The sequence below is a fragment of the Scomber scombrus genome, chromosome 8 (genome assembly GCF_963691925.1).
Source record: "Scomber scombrus chromosome 8, fScoSco1.1, whole genome shotgun sequence".
NCBI lineage: Eukaryota > Metazoa > Chordata > Actinopteri > Scombriformes > Scombridae > Scomber > Scomber scombrus.
In genome coordinates, this window is record NC_084977.1 from 1,542,775 (window position 1) to 1,563,318 (window position 20,544).

A 20,544-nucleotide genomic window follows, 5' to 3' on the forward strand; every position below is an offset into this window, starting at 1 on the left:
CTCTACATCAAAACCAACAGTAGAAAAAAACTATCGTTTCTACTTTGAAAGTGGTATGAAGAAAAACCTGCACTACGTCTGAGCCTAACTCCACCCACTATAACTATAACTATAACTTTGAAAATACTAAAAAAGTGGGCAGGGGGCTGAGAGGGAGTTGCTCAGTGACATAATAATAATGAGAGAAAGACATTTTGCATTTCATCCTGTAGCTCTTTATCTCTGTGGCTGTCTGTTCCTGCAGATATCAGCAGCTAAATCACAGTCTAACTAGAAACCTTACATGACAGAGATTTAACAGTTTAAAAGAGCAGCTAATAACCACAGGAACAGACAGCCAGACAGTTGAAGAGCTGCAGGGCGAGATACGAGGAGATTTCTCTTGTTTTTGTGGCTGTAGCAGCTCTTCCTCCCACAGACAGTTGCAGACGAAGATATTTCCTCCAGCAGGCCAGCACCACTACTACAACTGTCTCCATCAGCATATATTTGAAAATGAGCATGAGGCTGAGGGCGGTGGGTATTTACATTCTACCATTTATATACATTTCATGATGTAGAGAATTTCTTAGGGGTCAACTCTACGTCAGCATTGGCTCCGCCTTTTCAGGGCTGATATTAAACAGGGGTTGAGCCATTTTCAACATAGGAAATGCAGTCATATCATTTAGATAACAGCTCTAAATCATATTTTAGTGTACAGTACCTCTTTAAAAAACATAACCTGTGTCCAAATCAGAAAAAAATGAAACATGCAAAATGTGACATGGACATAAACCCAGAGCAGTCTGAAGGATAACTGTTGCTTTAACTGACTGGAACCCCGCAGCTTTGGCAGCTCCTCTCTTTTCATGTGTAATATCACATAATGAAGCACAAATGAGCTTTGATTTGGCTAAACAAAAGCTGCTAATCAGTGAGTGCTGAAAGGTCTACAGCATAACTGAAAGAAAGGTCTGCCTGAAAACACTTAAACACAATTATGTAATCAGCTAATAATGATGTATCTTTCCTTTCTGTTTCCATTTAGTTCTTCTATTTGATGGTGTTTTGAAGCATTTATCCTGAGTGAATGTACTGAAGCCAGTTGGTTCAATCCCCATAAATGAGGAAGGAAGGAATTTATTGCCCTAAATGACAAATGAAATTTAAAAAAGAACACATTTGCACCTGATTTTCACACATTTGATGTTCAGATGTGTTTCCCACCAAAACTGACACCCAACAAACAGCCATTAAAGGCTGCTGTGCCTGTCTGATAAATGACACCACAGCAGGTCTGCAATGCATCAGACACAAGCTGCAAAAGTTCCCCTTCACACATGTTTGAATAAGTATATAAAGTATATATGAGAAAACAATAAGATATGTTCTTTCCACAAAAAAAAAATCAATTATCCTTTAAAAAAAACCCTTAAAATGACATGTACACATTCTCTCTCATTAAACATTCCAGGGTCTATGAATATGTAACACAAGATGTCTCCTGCTTCACTAAAAAGTTCATTCTTAGTGAGGCTTCAGGTTTCCACATCTGACACATGTGAGATGAATACTGGATCAGGATTGGCTTCTAACTAGTTGTGATGTCACAAATCCTGCTCATAGGCCCCCTCCCTAAAATCTGTTTTTTAATTAGCACAGAGAAACGTTTCTATTTTCAGCAGATGAATGTGAACACACGTACATGATTCTACACAATAAAGATCAAATATTCAACTGTAGAAAACCATATTTGAGTGCAGGGCAACTGTAACACTTCCATAGGCTGTGCTCTATTTTAGCATTCTACTGTCATTGCCAGAGCACTGTATTACACTAAATACTAGAGCTGGGTATTAACAATGAGGTACTGACTGATATGCTTTAGAACTATAAAGTATCAAAAACTGGTAATTATGTGCCATTTATTAATAATGAAGTAATTATCCTGTGAGGGTTGGGGTTCCCTCTGAAACCCAGTTCTGTTAGGACTGGTTCTAAATGAGTTAAACATGTGTTTGAATGTTGGATCTTTTATCAGTGCTGTCATAAATGCAACAAAACTCCAGTGTGAGCAAAAAGTGATCAAACAACTGTTCAAAAAGCACAACAGAAGTTAGGAGCTGGGTTGCAGAAATGCAACCTGGTTCTGTTTTTTGTCAAGATAAAGAGAACATATTACATATCATATTACATATCACTCATTAAGTTATATGTTGTATTTAAAGTCAAATTGTTGTGATCTCTGGTGATTCATTGTTTTCTTTTATTCTTTCAATGTAAATGAAGTGAGTGGAGACAGAAACAGATGAGATGAAGGAAGGTTAATGAGGACAGATCACAGTGGATACTCTTTATGAATGAGTCAGTCTCTGAGATCTACTGAGCACTCCTCTCACCTGCATCACCTGCTGTCAGCTGCAGCAGGACCACTAACAGATGCCACCCCCTCCTCCTGAGGAGAAGCCCTCTGTTATTTTAACAGGTTACACTGTGGACTCAGTGAGCACCCTTCATTAATGAAGCTGTGTGCAGGTCCTGGCGGGTAGGAGGGTTGCGTGTCTTCACTGCTCAGAGAGACTGAGTGAGTGAACTGGCCTGAGCTGTTCTCACGCACTGGGAGAAGAGCAGAGCAGAAGAGGACTAAAATAGATCTGCACAACACATGGGCCCATTTAGACCACTGCATCCTCTGACTCATTTTATACATAGTGCTAAAAACATAAGCAAGTGAAGGGCTTTCACGGTGTGGGGACTTTGTTGCTGTTTAATAATGCAGGAGCAGAAATGGGATCTTCTCTCTCTCATAGCACTCTGAACTCAGAAAGCTCTCCATAAAATGCACTTTTTTACTGAGACATACTTGGCTTGGGTCAGTTTTTAGGCATGCAGGAGGTGAACAAGTTGGTAGTCCAGAGCATTTCATCATGAGGCCCATTAGGTGAGGTAACATCATAAAAAATGATCTAACTATTCCAATTGATATTGTGCAATAACTTACAAAATGGCCTACAAGTACCCTTTTTTTTGTCATTGTGCATTTTGAAAACATTTAGTTCACCTCATTAACATACATGAGAGGTGACAATATTCCAGATAATGCTCTCCAGTACCACCACTCACATTATCATAAAAACTAGCAGAATTATCAACTTTCTGACAATGTGGCAACAAGAAAAGCTCCTTAATACTAGTCATGGAAAGTCTTATATATAAAAGTTATTTGGTATCTTACTTGAATATTTCCATTTTATGCTGCTGTATACTGTGAGCAGGAGGAATTCAGTTGTTTGTCAGAGAGAGACATACTTTTACATTTAGCCTGTCTGACAGCAGTTATTGGTCATTTTACAGATCCAGACATTACACACAGACAGAGGTGTGTACCTGACCTACACAGGGACGGAGATGACTAATGTAGCATCTCCCACAGAAAACCAGCATGCTAGCCACACCTGACTGTTGAGCCAGACTTATGCAGCTTGTGTCTGCCCTAAATCACTTCCGGTGAGGTTTGAACCTTCCTGCTGTGAGGCAGCAGTAGGACACTTTGAGCCACATCAGGGGCTTGATCGCATACAGTACAGAGTGGTCAGTGGTTTAGCAATGTGAGTCACTCTAACATGCTTCTGCCCAATAGTCTGATGTCATCTGTGCCACTCACAGCAGCAGTGGATATTCCACACACAAGGAGACCACTTTGTACAGGGGTTTTCCTGGACTGACTCACCAGGGTCAGGGTGCTGTGTTGGACTCTAGATGGACTGATAATCTGTGAGTTCACTGTACATGTCTTTGTAGTGTCTACACATTAACACAGAGAAGCTCTGGATTAGACATCACAGCTGAATGCAGGAATATAATATGGGACAGAAAACCACAGCCTCTCTGTTGTGTCATAAAATACAACTGTGTATAAAGTTCATAGGAACTGGTACAGTAAGTGTAATGAAGTGAACTAATACGTAAAACACAGTGAAGACTTTATGTAAACAGATAAGGGATGCACCGATCTGACTATTTCAGTCCTGATACTGATACTGATAGCAGGGCTTTGGGTATCTGAGTACTGATGTGATACCAGTGTTTAATTAAAGCTTCTATATGTAAGAATCAGAAATTCCTTCTCATTAGTGGTACTGGTGGCTGTTAAGTGATTCTTGCAGGTGATGTCTTTTCTTCCTCGCTTCCACTTCTCATAATTACATAAAAGATCTCAACCTGTTGTGGTTCTGTTATGAAATGTGTGCTGATTACCACCTTCGGACTACCAACAGAAAAAAAGGGTAAGCTATGTTGTGCCATTGCTCTGGTACTTGTTTTCAGCTCCTTTGTTGTGGAAATCTGTCTGAATAAACTAAGTGTTCACTTGTAGTCATCAATCAGAGTAGCCTGTTGTAATGTCACATCTTAACACTTCCACTAATCAGTTTCCAACTGGTATGTGTGTGTTAGTGTGACAGGTCAGACTATGCTTTTAAAACGTATCTGATCTGGTTCTTTCTATCATTTCCTTCCACACTCTACTTTTCTTCTTGTTTCTCTGTGTTCATGCATCTTTGCTTCAATTTGTCTTGCTTGGAAGACTATCTATGAAATCACACTATCTGAAATGTGATGATTTAGAAAAACACAAGCACCAACATACCACACCTGTGGGACAGGTACAATAATTGGCAATAACGTTTGATGTCTAAAATGCTACTGGCTCCCTTCAAATGTGTAAAAACATTTGTAACATATTCTTACTTTGGGTAAATGGCAGTCATCTTGGCAGCTGCAAAACCGGGTTTACAAACCCCCTCACTGAGATTGCCGTACTTGTACACCAGCTCCAAAGGCCTGCAGTGGAAAGAGGACTGGAGTCAAGCAATGACTAAGTAATCACACACACATATTATACATATTACACAGATAACGGTAGGGACAATTCTAGGGTGTAGTAGCCCCATCACTGACACCTGACATCAAAACAAGCTGCCAAAGCTCCCAACAGCTTGAGTGGGACGTGAATCTTGGTTAAATAGTCAAATATATACAATATATACTCACAGACTAGCATCCAGCTTCAGAAGGAATCCTTGCTTGTCATATACTAGAAAAAAGAGAAAGCAGGTAAATACGTTAAGCCTTAACATTCCTTGTTTATGTGGGTTAACTGTATTAACATTAAAGGTTTGTCATTACATCATCTGCTCACTCTCTAAATGTCATTCTGTTCATACAGTATTGGAAGATTCAGTCTATGGTCAGTGCTGTTTATGTAATGTGACAGTCTGAGGACTGTAGTGGAGGATAACGCTACCATATTTTAAGCATTCATGGGTTGCCATACACAAATAAAGGAATAATTCATCAAAACCATTGAAAATTCAGATGAAATGCCATGAATATAATCTAGAGCTTTGCAGAATCATTCAATATCAACATTGTTTGGGAAGTGGGTTAAATTTGAAAGACTGTTAGTTACAATCTAAAGGTAGGAGGAAAGCAATGTGAGGAGGATGAGCATATACAGTTTGTACTGATAAACATTTTATTTCAAAACTTTGCACATTTTCAGTTCACCGTCACTGTAATGAGGTGGCTGCAGAAGTCTCAGAAAAAGGAAACATAACATAAAGCATTCAGTATGTACATACTGTAGGTAGCTACCACCTGGGGGGGGGGGGAGTGGAACATTTGGGTGAACTGACCCATTAAAATCAGTAGTTATAGTCCTTCAATAAATTATACAGAATAAAAGATCAAAGCTAACATGCTGTTCCAGAGCATCTGAACACCACATATACAAAATTCAACACACAAAAAATACACATTAAGGAACCATGTAAGAATGTTGGTATAGAATAAATCATCTGAATGGGACCATGCTCATCCTCCCATGGTTTGTAATGACAACCAATGGATGCGAGGAATAGATCTGTTGATCTAGTTCCATTTGGAACAAAAATGCTAATCATGCACTAAAACATTGCTATCAGATATCAGTATATTAGGCTAGCCTTGAAACTGAAATGAATGTGCAGTGGATTGATACTTTGTAGAGTTCTCCAGGGGGAGGTGATGTTTGGTGCAGTGTGGGTCATTTACAGGGTAGGACATGGACATGCTCAACAGAGCTTACAGTGAATGTCACAGACGTTCATTTTTATTTCCCCTCTGAACTTTCTTGTAACATTTGTCACAGTGAGTAATTAAAGCAAGCCAAATACACTGATATCTGAATATACTGATATATCACTGACAGCCAAAATGGAAACCACATGTAAAAGTCAATGACCACCTTCTTTCTTTGTTTGAGAGCAATTGCATCCAATGTTATGAAGCATTATTGCCCTCTGCTGTTCCATCTTCTTCTAAAGATAACTGAGAGGTGTTCAGGGTACTCACTGATGACAACCTGACCCTTACCCAAAACAGCCCCTACCCACATGGTCACCATGGATACTGACAGATACCTTACTCCTTCAGCTGTTGAGTTCAACCTGACGGATTTTACCACTCGACCTCCTGGAGACACCAGACCTTTAGGGTTGCAACTGGATTCTCTGCTGTGCATTGTAGCTTGATTATATTTGACCAAATGACGACAATGACATAAAGTCAATTGGTAGATATGTTACATGCTCATATCTGTGCAACTTCTCATAGTTTACATACACTGATTTGAGACTCACTTATACTTAACTCAATGCCACCATTCATGCATTCATTCTGGCTGTATGTCTTTGCCCTCTCTCTACCTGTATTTCCTGTCTGTACTGAATCACTGTCCAACAACAGATGCATCATTAATATGGCAGGTAAAATAATATCTGACCTGTCCCACCCTGCCCACTATCTGTTTCAACGTACTATACCAAAATAAGCAGTTGGAAGAATTCTGAACTCTGAATTGTGCCTCTTACTCTCGAATTCCTGCATCTTACAATCTTACATTCAGCTCTTCGATGTCAAATACTGTGACTGTTATTATTGGGTAATACGTTGCCTTCATGCATCTTGTTGACACTGAAAACAAATTCCAGCGATACTGGCTGTGTGGCCATTAAAGTAAAGTAAGTGACAAATGAATTAAAAACAAACTCCCTCTGCGTCATTCAGTGAAAAAAGCTTTTTCTTTGCTGTGCATGCTGTACACATGAAGCCTGTGTTGGCTTTTTAGAAAGAAGAACCGACAGCGGACACCTCTGATGTGTTGATGTTCATGAATACTTGTGGTGTGTGCTCATTGACGGTCGTTTCCCCGGCTGGAGAAGCAACTCTTAGCTACATCCATAACGAAAATAGCAACAGAAAAATGATGAAACAAACTGTGACAGGTGTGGATGAGATCAATGCTGGTATAGAGCACTGTACAGGACAGTGTCAATTGCTTTACAAGAATTACATCTTACAATTATATATCTTCAACTGTGAATAAAAACTGCCCCTAACAACATCTACAAAGCTTCTGTATGAGGAACATGAAAAAGTGATTTATTATTGATTTGTAGAGGGGAAACATTAAATAAATGCGACCTCTGCTCCCAACAACTATTTGGCTTAACAGGAACATGATGTGAGACTGAATGAAGTGAATTGAAATGTTAATTCAGTCTGAATATCAGGATACTACAACAACTGAAGGTGTCAATCATCAGCAGAGCAGAATATTATGTGATCATCTTGTTAAGAAAAGGTGGATTTTCCCTACAAACAGCCAAATATGAAGGCTTAAATCATAAACATATACTAGTGTTGGGTCATATGTTCACCAGTAATATTTGATGTGATTGTTTAATTAACTCTAGAACACCTAGAGCAGGGGTGTCAAACTCATTTTAGGGCCACATAAAGCCCAATTTGATCTCAAGCGGGACAGACTAGTTAAACCACTGCATAATAACCTATTTATAATATAGGTAATGTTTAGTATAATACATCACCTATTTACAAAACAGATAAACTCAACAATATTACGTCTCAGTTTCTTTTTAGATTATTTTGCACAGAAGCTGCTGATTGATGTTCAAAATATGAATGTTTTAAATATGAACACAATATGTATTAAGTAGAACTGTATTCTGTTCAGGGTGAAAAAATAAAAAAACTCTGAAGCTGAAGAAAAATTGGATTTACTTTTCTACAGTTTTCATACTTTACACATTTACCCAGTGGGCCGGATTGGACCCCTTGGCGGGCCGGTTCTGGCCCATGAGCTGTATGTTTGACACCACTGACCCAGAGCCTCACAGAGTCACGCTGCATTCTATTTTTTTATGCTCTGAAAATGTATTATCATTTTAAATCCTGGTTCATATTATTCATGTACGTGCTGTAAAATACTTTGACAATACTAATGCTTTTTATCATTTATTCTGCAAATTAAGAATATTTGTCCAATAAAAAAGTAATAAAACACATTTAACAACAGAGGTGTAAAAGTGTGTCCTTCTGTAATGAATCCATACAGATATACCTTCAGAGAAAGTATACCATGCTGCTCTGCTGTGATTGATTTCACTTTCTAATCCGCTAGCAATGGAGGTGGAATCTCCTTCATGTAAAATATATTCATAAACCCTTTAATAATTCATCTTTCCTCCTCTGGGGAGTGTTTTCATGTCAGGAAGTGACAGGAGATGAATTTGCTTCATTTAAAAAGGTACAGGAAACTCTAAACCCTGAAGTTGTGATTAAACAGGTGATAATTGGGCCTCCTACTTCTACCGCTGTGTGCTTCCTCTGTTGCCTTTACATTTACATTGTTTGTGTGCTGCCATAGTAACCTCAGCCACATGGATTTGTAGTTGTCTGTATTATTTCTGCATTTACTTGATTTTATTTGCAACAGAACTATGAAAATCAGAATAGTTCAAGTTCAAATGCTTTACATCATACGCCACAGGTATATTATACTGATATGCAACAAACACGATTCCTAATGAAGTTTCCTGTACCTTTAATGTTATAATGTACTACAACTTAAAGCAGTGACAATCAGTCAAGAAGCCATATAGACTGGTGCAGGTCCAGTTTTGAAGAGACACCTGAGCAGCATAGCTGTCTTCTTTGATTGTGGAGGAGCTAGGAGACTCTGTCTATACCTGATTTTACTATTCGTCCCACGGAGAATACGCTATCCACATCTGTGTCTGCAACATAGAAGTGTATGTTAGTGGCCCAATGCCATTCAATATCATGTACTCCAATAGAACAATAACAGAAGCTATGTGTTCCAAAATGACCAAAGAGTTGAAAAAAGGCCCATTATAAGGATCACAAAGGTAGGATGTGTGACACCATCAACAGCCCCACACACAGACTTCCTCTCTGACTCCCTCACAGACTCGGGCCCAACCCATACTAGAGTTTTGGGGCCAATGGTGATACAGATATTAGGGACCATAAAAAAATCTGATAAATATATTGGCCGATAACCTTATATACATTATACCTGAATACATGAATAAATACATAAAGACGGTTATAAAACACATGTGACAAAGATATGTATGCGGCATAGTATTTTACTCTTTAACTATAAACTTTATTATATAAAATGACATCAGTGAAACAGTAAACTTCACTGGGAATTTAATTATTATTAATAACTAGAAATAAACAACAACAAATGTATATATTGATAGATACATAAAATGTTGCTTATATAACTTAAAAAAAGAAGATATATACATCATATATATATATATATATATATATATAGGCGTATATCAGACAACATATTTGCCTGTACCAATATATCTGTGATAGGCTAACAACAGCTGATTGATATATCTATAGTACAGATTATGACACAGACTGCATTTCTCATTCAACTGTAACAAATGTTTCAGGCACTTTAGATGTTTAGATTCTTATCCAATATGCAATAGGTGTCTGATTTTATTCTATCCAGCCAGAGTCATCGTTAGAAGAACAAGGAGTCCTGCAGCAGATGGTTTGGCCCCCACAGAGCCCTGATCTCAACATCATGGAGTCAGTCTGGGATTACATGAAGAGACAGAAACAGCTGAGATGCATAAATCCAAAGAAGAAGAACTGTGCTCATTTATAAATTTAAAAAAAAGAAGATTAAAAATATTATTTTATACACAATACTGAATTACTGACTGCCTCTCCTCTGTTCCAGCAGACAGTGATGTCACAGTGTACAAACCACACACTGAGTATGATTCTACATTAGTGCAGCACAGTGAAGAGAGCTGTGATCACAATAACTGAGCTGCAAGTTGCTCACTTCCGGCTGCACGCTGACCTTGCATCTCTCACTGCGTTGCAGAGTTCAACCACACTGAACTTTGATGTCTGGCCAGTTGGACTGAGGGGGAATGATTGACCTTTTATTCAGGAAATGTTGATAGTTTACATCCTTGTTCATAGAACTGCAGGATATATGAAACAAGCAGCAGAAAAGAGGACGTTGCCTGGCGCCACACAATAAAGGGTTTGATTAAAAGAAAATGTGTATAGAATGTATAGAGAGTCAAAGTGGAACCGGGACTTCCAGGTTCTGTTTCTAAATGACTAATAATCTAGCTTTAGAACATAAAGTGCCTCATAATCTCATATTGTTGTTATTGTTTGCAAATGCATTTAACAAACACCATTTCCCATCAGCCTTAGCCTCAGAAATCACTCTCTATTAACTACACAGTGCTCTTCATTTACCCTCCACTCATTTATCTGAGTATATGAATAAGTGTGTAAATATCTCTACTATATAATGTCCTCAAATATTTCACCATGGAATGAAAAAAGTAGAGTCCATGTCACAATGCAATGCTCCACATTTTAAAGATGTGAAACTCACCATCATGTGACTCTACAGCTGATGGTGACCACACAACATAATGATGATTAGTTAGTGTCTGAAATCTTGATGCTGCTCACTACTGAATGAACTATTTAGTGTTTATTATACAGGGAGCAGTGAATGAGCCCTCCATCCATCAGTAAGATAAGGGGCTGTGGTTAGTTCACACATGTGTATGAAAGCAGGACACTGAGGACAGTGGACAGAGCTGCAGTGATTACAGCTAAATAGAAAACAGACTGTAGGTTTTGTCTGCTAAAAGATGAACTGTTGTCATTGGTATTTATTTATCTTTAAAGCCCTGGCTGGTTAACTAGCACCACAGCGATCAATGATGCTGGATTGGAACCTTGGAATGCATCAAACTGGTACACATGACTGGCTGATGGTTAAGGTGACCCTGAGAACAGACTGAATTTTGGAAAAATCTGCCTTTTCCTTCAGTGCACCAAATTCTTGGAATGAATAAAAAGATGTATTAATGACTAATGGATATTTATGAATTCATGTAGACACTAATTATGATGCAGAATATTAACAGTATGTAAGGGTTAAATAAAGGTTTGGAGTTAAGCTTTGTAAGGTAAACCTCAGGAGCACACTTTATTTATTCAGACAGGCAGATGAAAGAAATGCTGAATGAGATCATCATCAATCAGAGCTACTGGAACAGTAACCTAGACATGATGTCATGAATTTGGCTGAATTAGGAATTTCTTGTGGATTGGTGTTACTATTCCTCTAACCTTCATCACCACTGCTGTTTATTCTTACCACCCTACCTGTTCCATGTCATGGCTGTGTACAGTTTGCCTCAGCATGTGAGTAAATATATCACCTGTGGACCATTTCAAAAAGATTCTGTTTAATCCCTGCTACAGTTACCCACATGCTGCCCAACCAGACCCCCTCAGAGACCCCCTCAGAGACCCCCCCAGAGACCTCCTTAGAGACTCCTGGACCAGTCAGCAGATGCAGCACAGAGCAGCAGGAGAGAAGGAGGCTATGTTTAGTGCTGATCAGCATTTATTTTAACATTAGAACTAATTAATTGGAATTAATTACAATTAGAATAAATATCTTGATGCAATTTTGTTAATATCATCTTAACCCTCACATAATAATAAACTGACAGATGATTGTATATCCACTGAGGGTTTGAATGGCCTTCCTGGGATTCATTTGGACTAATAACACAAGTATTTAACCCTTACATACTGTCCAGGGTCAAATTTGACCCATTTCTTTCATTTGAGAGCTGTAAAAACACCATATATACATTTCTTTTAACCAGATTTTTCCCAATGGGACCGACAGGATACAAAAACAGAAATAAAAGGTATCATCTTTTTAAATGTTGTCCAGCTTTGTCCAAATTTGGCCTGTGTTTATTGACAAAATTAAAATATCAGCATTCAAACATGTTGTATTCATCATATTCTATAAAATGTTCTCCTGGACCATCAAAATTAATCAAACACTTATTAATGACTGATGGGGGAATCTATGAATTTGAATTGGTGTAGAGATTAATTATGAGTCAGAATATGAACAGTATGTGAGGGTTATATCATATGCTTTAATATGTTTGACTTTCTACTGTGTCTTTTGTAATTTAATAAATATTTATATTGCTCAAGAAATTGCTCTAAATGACGAGACTGATTTTCCCTCTCAGTGAAATATTGTTATGCCATTTTTCAAAGCAGATTATAAAGCAGTCATGGCATCATCACAGGCTATACAATCTACACAGACAGGACACGCTGTTACAGGGTTGATTTACAAAGATTAATCTACAGCTGGAATGTCTGGCAGTTCAGACTTAAGTGTACTAAATAACAAACAGTTGCTTGGCTGTACTTAACCCATCATTTTCTAATCAGGGCCTACACACACAGGTTAGCAGAGGCTCAGCTATTGTCCTGCCTCAACTCCACCAACCCTTCTCTGAACTCTGAGTGAAGCCTTCATCCTGAGCAAGCGGCGCACAAACATCCAATCCAACCATCTCCCAAATTGCTAGCAAATGCTGATCTGCCTGAGGTAAAAAACTCATTTTCTCCTCTTAAATGTGTGTTTGTACAGAGAAACTGATTTGCAAATAACAATCTCAGAAGAAGAAAAGGAGAAAAAAGAAAAGGTCTTTTTCATACAAGTGATGAAAACAATAAAAAATGAAGCCAAAACAAGATGTCTCAGTTCAATTTCCAAATCCCAACTATCCCAACTAACTACGGCCTATAATATGAAATTATAATAAAAATCTGCCAGACAAAATGTATACTTTGTTTTACTTTGGCTGATGTGTTTGGAAATATCGATGTGTTATTTCTAAACTCATTAACCACTCTGGTCTAATTATATCATACTTTAAATACAACCACACATCATGTCATATTCTCAACATGTTAAATACTCAGCAGGTCAACAGCATAATGTATATAGTATTGCCATAAACTAATTATGGTCATTATTACACCTCTTATTGCAATTATAAAACATGGACCGTTATGATTTAGAAGGAAGCTGTAGGACTGACTGTAAATGTGTAGGGAGGTAACCTGGGTTACAGTATACTGTGGTGCTGTATCACATCAATTGGTCACAATTTTTCAAGTCTGCCATAACACAACAGTCAGGTATCCATGTGAACAGTGAAAGCTCTGTTTCTTACTGTAATCATTCCTCCTGTTCATTCTGACCATTAGAAGATCTCTTCATAATACACTTACAATGGAAGTGATGGAGGACTAAATCCACAGTCCTCCTTCTGTGTAATAATGTGTTTAAAAATGTATCTTCAGTCCAAATGAGTCAAATCTTCATCTTCTATGTTTCAAAGTTACAGTGTTTTTAGTACCAACGTTCCTCTTTTTGTTATTATACTTCCACCACAGCTCAACAGGGAAACACTAAGAGGGAATTTGATGCTAAAAAGACTGTAAATGTGTCAGATATCACTTGATATGACTAACTCACACTGATGAAGCTCAATAGAAGCTGATCATCTACTTTTTAAATGACTGTGTGGACACACTGTGGATTTAGTCCTCCATCACTTCCATTGAAAGCACATTTAAAGGAGATGTATTAATAGTCAGTATGAACAGGAGGAATGATTACAGAGAGAAAAACCTCTTTCACTGGAAAATATGCATGTTGTAATGACTGCTAGAATTCAATTAATAAGATAATTAATAATAATAAAGATATAATAATAAAGAGGATTAATTAACTTTATGATGATTATTAAAAACTGATTGTATTATTTACAAATGCCATGTTAGATTATAGATTGTTTCCATTTGAAAATTTCTCATTACTTTATTTACATTTGGAAAATATTTTCTCCATATATTTAACCCTCCTATAGTAGGAAACACTGGCTATATTTTTAGTTCTGGGAAAACATATTTATGAGGCAGAATGTAAAACTAAACCTTTGAAAAGAACAGAACCACCCAATTTAAAAAGGGGCATTGTTGGCATTGATTTGGAACTTCAGTGGAAGTAGAAAAATATTAAGAAGCTTGTTTTCAGTATTCAAACTGTACTATATGGACATTTTACCAAACATGACTTAATCAAAACATCAAGTAAATCCTTAATAATGAATGTGTTTCGCTTTTTCCCCTTTAAAGCAGTGAAGAAGCTCTGCTAGTAGAATCCTCTGGACACACTACTGAAACAAGCAGCCTCTAAGTAAATGGACTGGCTCCCCCATCTGGTAAAAAGATAAACTGTGTTTGCAATTACAAAGTCCTTAACAAATATACAAAATCGGTAATCCATGACACAAAAAACAAGCATGTATATCCAAATGTCTGATAAGGTTCTTAATACATGCCAGTTTTGCACAGTATGTAAATCATCACATTTCAGTATTGTTCACTACTTTCTTATTCACCAGATGTTTCTGTGGTGTATGCCTCTGTATTGCTGTAATGTGAACTATCATGTCTGAGTGGCTGTATCAGTGGCTTATGTAGAGCAGGCTGACACTGGTCAATGTTATAAGTGAATAAAAAGTCAAAGATACTGTACATGAAATGATTGTACACGTAAAAGCCTCACATGATTTGTGTCCCCAGCCTCGTAAGCTGATCCTCCCTGAAGAGTAGTAGAGGAATCCGAGGGCCAGCATGGAACACAGGCCCAGCAGGAAGTTGCGGTTGGGTTTCATTCTCATCACCAGCTACTGTACATGGCACATCCCACACTGGAGCCTGTTTGAACAAAGGGTAATTTGGTTAGGCCTGCACTCCTACACAGCATCTTATCATGTAATACAATCATTCCATGAGGCTGAGCTTACGCTGAGACTCAGCTCATCATCAACCATGTTTTCCTGAAGAGATTTCATTTGGAGCAGTCCACTCTGGGAGTATCTCACAGTGTTACTCCCACATGAGAGGCTTCAGCTTCAGGCCTTTACCATACACAAGTGCTGGTGTGGTTTGACTTGTGTCAGTCCAGCATGGTGGAGATTTGCATCTCCATAACAACAGGGCTACCTGCTTGAAGGTGTGTCTTTAACTGATGATGCAGAGCAGCAGGCTGTATACATCATGGTTGTGATCATAACCACATTAGTGCAATACTGCAGTGTGATGCTCATTACTGTTATCACTAAATTATTTTTAATATTGTCAACCACAACATCCATTCATTTTCTTTACTTCTTATCCTCTATACCAGAGGTCAGTAACAGGCAGACCGTGTCTAGATCCGGACCTGTAACTGATGAACTATTGAGGACTGTTACATTTTGTCTGAGCGTTTCTATTTTAATGGGTGCAGCTTCTACAGCTATTACGGTAATCAGAAACTCACAGACCACTGTGCATAGCCAATCTTCTTATGTGATGCTAATCAGCCAATTAAATCCTTGCATTCGGACAAGCGGAGAGACTGGACTGTCAGTGAGATACACTCAGAGAAAAGGGGAGAGACAGAGAGGTGGAAGATAAGAGGAAGCTATTTCACATGGCATGCTCGAAGAATGCACTTTATTTTGAAATGCCATATTTATTTGATATAAGAAAAGAACATTTTTTATCTTGTTCTTTTTAAAAATTATTTTATTTATTGTATTATTGATTTGAATCCCACAAGGTGAGTGTAAATACTAATAAATGAATCCAGCCACTAGACACAGATGCTGATGGAACTACAAAGCTACTTCAAGCTACTGAAAAAGAACACAGACATTATGATGTTCTGGACCTTCACTTGAAGACATTTTCACTAATTGGACCTCAGTGAGTTTAATTGAACACCCCTGCTCTACATCAGTGGTCTCCAACCCTGTTCCTGGAGAGCTACTGACCTGCATGTTTTAGTTATACCTCACTCTAACACACCTGATTCTAATAAATAATTTGTTATGAAGCAAAGGGTTTGATAATGAGTTCATTATTATAATCAGGTGTGTTAGAGTAAGGAGCTAGCTGTCCAGGAGCAGGGTTGGAGAACACTGCTCTATAGGGTGGAGGGAGAGGTGGGGTTCACCCTGGACAGGTCACCAGTCAGTCAGGGTTAACATATATAGAGACAGACAACCAATTACAATCACATTCACAGACAGGGGTATATACGGTATAGTCACCAATGAACCTAACCCACACAGGGGGGAGCACGCAAATTCCACACAGAAGGGCAGTGCTGCTACAACTCACACACACGTCACTGTAAGCAGTAGGGCTGGGTATCGGTACTCCATATCTTTAAAGGTATCAACTGAGATAAATTGATAACAAGTAAGGTAAGATAAGATCTATATAGTCATTGCACAATCATACCAAGTACAATAGCACAACGAAATTGGACTACTCTCCCCACCGGTGCAAACAAGCAAGTTCAATCAATCACATAGAAATTAAAATAAATATTAGTAGCAGTGCATAAAGAGAATTATGAATTGATGCGAATAGTAAATGAGTAACAGTTCAGTGTAAAAAAAGTGCAATAGAGATGAGTCATGTTAGATGTTTGCATTTAGTATTGTTAGTATTGTTATGTCTGTTTGTACGTAATTCTAAAGCCCTGAATCTCCTGCCAGAGGACAGCAGCTCAAACACATGGTGTCCTCTTAAGACAGTGAGTGTTGTAGAGGTCCTCCAGGGAGGGGACAGGGTGGCCCATGATTTTTTCAGGCAGTTTTGATGACCCTTTGAAGTGCCTTCTTGTGTGCTGTGGTGCAGCTGGCGAACCACAAAGAGATGCAGTAGGTGAGCACAGTCTCAATGGAGCAGTGGTAGAAAACTGTCAGCAGCTTCCTGTTTAGGTTGACACTTCTGAGGATCCTCAGAAAGTGGAGGCATTGTTGTTTACACGCCTGTTACACTGATAAAAGCAAATGCACAAAATGTGTGTATTGAATGAAGTACTCGACTGGTATCAGTATTACTTCAAGTGTACTTGGATTGGTACTGGTATCGTATTTGTTTAAACGGCACCCAGTCTGTCTGTGTGACAGGTTTCTCATCAGTGTGTTTAATGTTTAACATGTAAACAGTGTTTGAAGTCATTTTTATGACTGTTCCTATCATCTCAGACTCAAATACTGATAGTAGCATGAATGTTGAAGATTGAAACTTGCTCAAGTTCAGACTGTGTGCTGTTTTGTCTTTATACAGTACAAGTATTACTTACTGTTATTGCACCATTAGTTAGCCAAAATGGCCTTGCCCTAAAAATGAAAGTTTCAATACTACTTGGTAGTGAGTTATCTCACTTGATACCTGGCTTAAAGAACTGATAGTCAGCCCTACTCACTAAGTTAAATATCTACAATCATTTAACAATGGTTTCTTGAGTATTTGTTTTTCACTGCCATGGCTACATATTTCCTATTTCCTCAAATGTGTGAAACCAAAAGATATCTGCTCTGTAACTGCTGATAAGACAGCGAGTGTGCGGTCATGATGTGATGTGACACCCTTACATAGTATATTTAATATCACACAGTGAGGCATGGTCACTGACATGTCAAATTGTAAAATAACAAGTCATTAAAAAGAACAATCAGTAGCAAATGAATGACAGAAGAAGGATTGGAGTGGAGTTACCATCAGTGGGATAGATACTTCATCTCCATGAAAAACAGGACTATGAACTTAAACAGATAACATGAGTGTAACACAGCTCATCTGTGTCTCTTCGCATGCTGCTTTCCTTCCTGATGCTGCAGCGAGGTCAGATTATGAACTGTGGGTTGCTGCGTTATATTGTGCTGCTGACACACACTTCACTGCTAGTTACTAGTGAGAACTGCTTCATTCTTCTGTTTTTAAGCTGCGTTGTATAATGCATTTAAACTGATGTGTAATACTTCATTATACGAATATAAACTTTTAGATCAGTTCATGTTTTAGTGTTCACTCTTTTAAGGTTTCAGCACCGATTTGTACTTGGATCAGCATATAACGTGTACTGTAGAGCCGTCTGCAGGTGATGTGCTTTGATATGCCACTGATATGAAGTTCTTAACTTTATATGACACACTGTCCTACTGTCCATATTTGATTTCTTTAGATATCCTGTGCAGAGGTGGAAAGTAACAAATTACATTTTGTAGGATCAGAAGTTAAGGGGGACTCAGCTCCTAATAAGAATTTGATATTCAATGCCCTGCACGTGTTTAAAAACCCCCAAAAAACAATAATAATTCAGTGTTCCTCACACAATTTTAAGAAACTTGCGTGGGTGGAACTCAATCTGACTCTTTAGGGAAACACCGATAATTGATTTATTTTTAGGGATGCTGAGATCAAATTAAGTGGCGTTAGTGCATCCGTAAAAAGGGTCTAAAATCGCCCCTGGTTTACAGAATTCACAATTTATGCCACCTTCAATTCAATGGTTGTGTTGTTTGAAAATGTTTTATGGGATGGTCTTCACTAAATTGACATATTATATCTCCATAAATGTTTTAAATGTCATGTGTCATATTTTATTTTGTCATTGCACTTTAATTTGTAACTCTATACCTTTAAACAACTAGTTACAGATATATGGGCCATCACCTTGTCCTTTTTGAGGTACACAAGAGACCGCACCCCCCACCCACCCACACACCCTACTTTAAAAAAGTAACTAAGTAACTTGTACTCTGAGTAAAATGTCATCAAAGTAGTGGTACTTTTACTTGAGCAGAATATTTGAGCACTCTTTCCACCTCACCCTGAACAGGAAGTGGCCCCTGAGAGCCTGATGAGGACATGACCTCAGAGTTGACCTGACCTGACCTTTGACAGGTTTCTCACGTTAAACATTACAATAGGAGTAACACTGGAGCTGGAGCTGTACATATCAGCTGCTCTTATACTATGTAGGCCAGTTTTCCTCCACATGAGGTAGCAGCATTCTCATGGCAGGTTAGCATTCCCCTGTCCTGTCCTCTGGACTTCTAATATTCTACACACATACTGACATAAAGTTAGAAAGACGACTGAAGCAGTGAGTCGTGTTACCTCCACAGTTTGGGTTTAAGAGGGTGGTATTCACAACCACACTTAGTTCATTTTATTTTCACGGATGAACTTATCTCTGCATTAAAAACGTTTTATAGCGGGTTATGGTTAGGAAGAAACGCTGGAGAATGAAGACGGCAGCGTAACGGCAAATAACTCCCAGTGACTCCTGAAGCTCTCAGCTAGCTCTAACTGTGTTTATTGTAGGAGGACACAGTAATGATAGCATAGGAGCTAACATCACACTAGCTACCTTAATAATAACAGCTACTCCTCACACTGCAGCTGCTCCTCTACGTACACACACAGGACAGGGACATGACAACAACATTATCAACCAAAGTGGTGAAATATAATAGAACAAGGAGCTAATGAGCTCGACTAGAAGGCTATGTTAGCAAAGAAGCAGCCATATGCATGCGTACACACACACACACACATACACACACTTACCGGACGGATACCGTTAATTTTCTAGTTCACCTCAAATCGTTCGTCGGTGCTTCGTTCCTGCGCGTTGGAGAGCAGTCTTCTGGATATACATTGGTCAACAATACCGCTGCGTGAAAACACCCCGACAGTCATTATTAGCTGGGCATTTTCTAGGTATATGTGTGTGTGTGTGAGAGAGAGAGAGAAAGGTAGAATCAGTGCCTCTCTCCATCCAGGCTGCCCGCTCTGTCAGTATCCGATATACTCTGTCTCTGTACGGAGGCAGCGTCACACCAGACTCCCGTGTAAAAATCCCAGATTTGTCTCTCTTCCCATCCGGAATGTAACACACTAGGTAGTGTTTGGTGGTTTGGTTGAAGGAGAGTAATTCTACACACAGCAGGTAGCACCAGGCTATCAGCATCTATTAAAACACACAGTCGACTACAAGCTGCTGAAGTTTAAAGATGACAGCGTCTCTACCAGGAGCGTGTGTAGGAGCTGGCAGGTCCGGGGCTGCTGCTGTAGGGGGGGGGGGGTGTGCTCTTTTTTGCGTGTGGTTGTAAGTTTGGATGGTTCGATGTGCAGAATAAAATTTTAGGCTACTGCATTGTATGACTACTGCAAACAATAATAGTAGTAGCAGTGATTTATTGTGGTCCTTATTAACCTTTTTAAACATGAATTCCCCAAAAAGTGCACAAATAAATATATAATGATGCATAAAATCAAAAGGAAAACAAAAAACATGACGTTTGTTTTTAATTACATTTCACTCTGTATCACTGCCTCAACTGAAATATCTTCAGAAGTTTGGCTCTTTTAAAAAAA

The 20,544-nt window shown here is 38.5% G+C and overlaps 1 protein-coding gene across 1 annotated transcript in view; it reads right to left on the minus strand.

Annotated features, from left to right (window-relative positions):
• Nucleotides 1-20,201, minus strand: part of st3gal3a (ST3 beta-galactoside alpha-2,3-sialyltransferase 3a) — a 47,565-nt gene extending 27,364 nt beyond the window's left edge. Inside the window, exons 1-4 of the mRNA XM_062423821.1 lie at nucleotides 19,735-20,201; nucleotides 14,882-15,033; nucleotides 5,035-5,077; nucleotides 4,732-4,824 (exon numbers count right to left, since the gene is read on the minus strand). Of these exons, the coding sequence (XP_062279805.1) occupies nucleotides 4,732-4,824; nucleotides 5,035-5,077; nucleotides 14,882-14,996 (251 nt within the window). The 5' untranslated portion in view covers nucleotides 14,997-15,033; nucleotides 19,735-20,201. The remainder of the gene's footprint in view (nucleotides 1-4,731; nucleotides 4,825-5,034; nucleotides 5,078-14,881; nucleotides 15,034-19,734) is intronic.
• Between the last annotated feature and the right edge of the window lie 343 nt (nucleotides 20,202-20,544).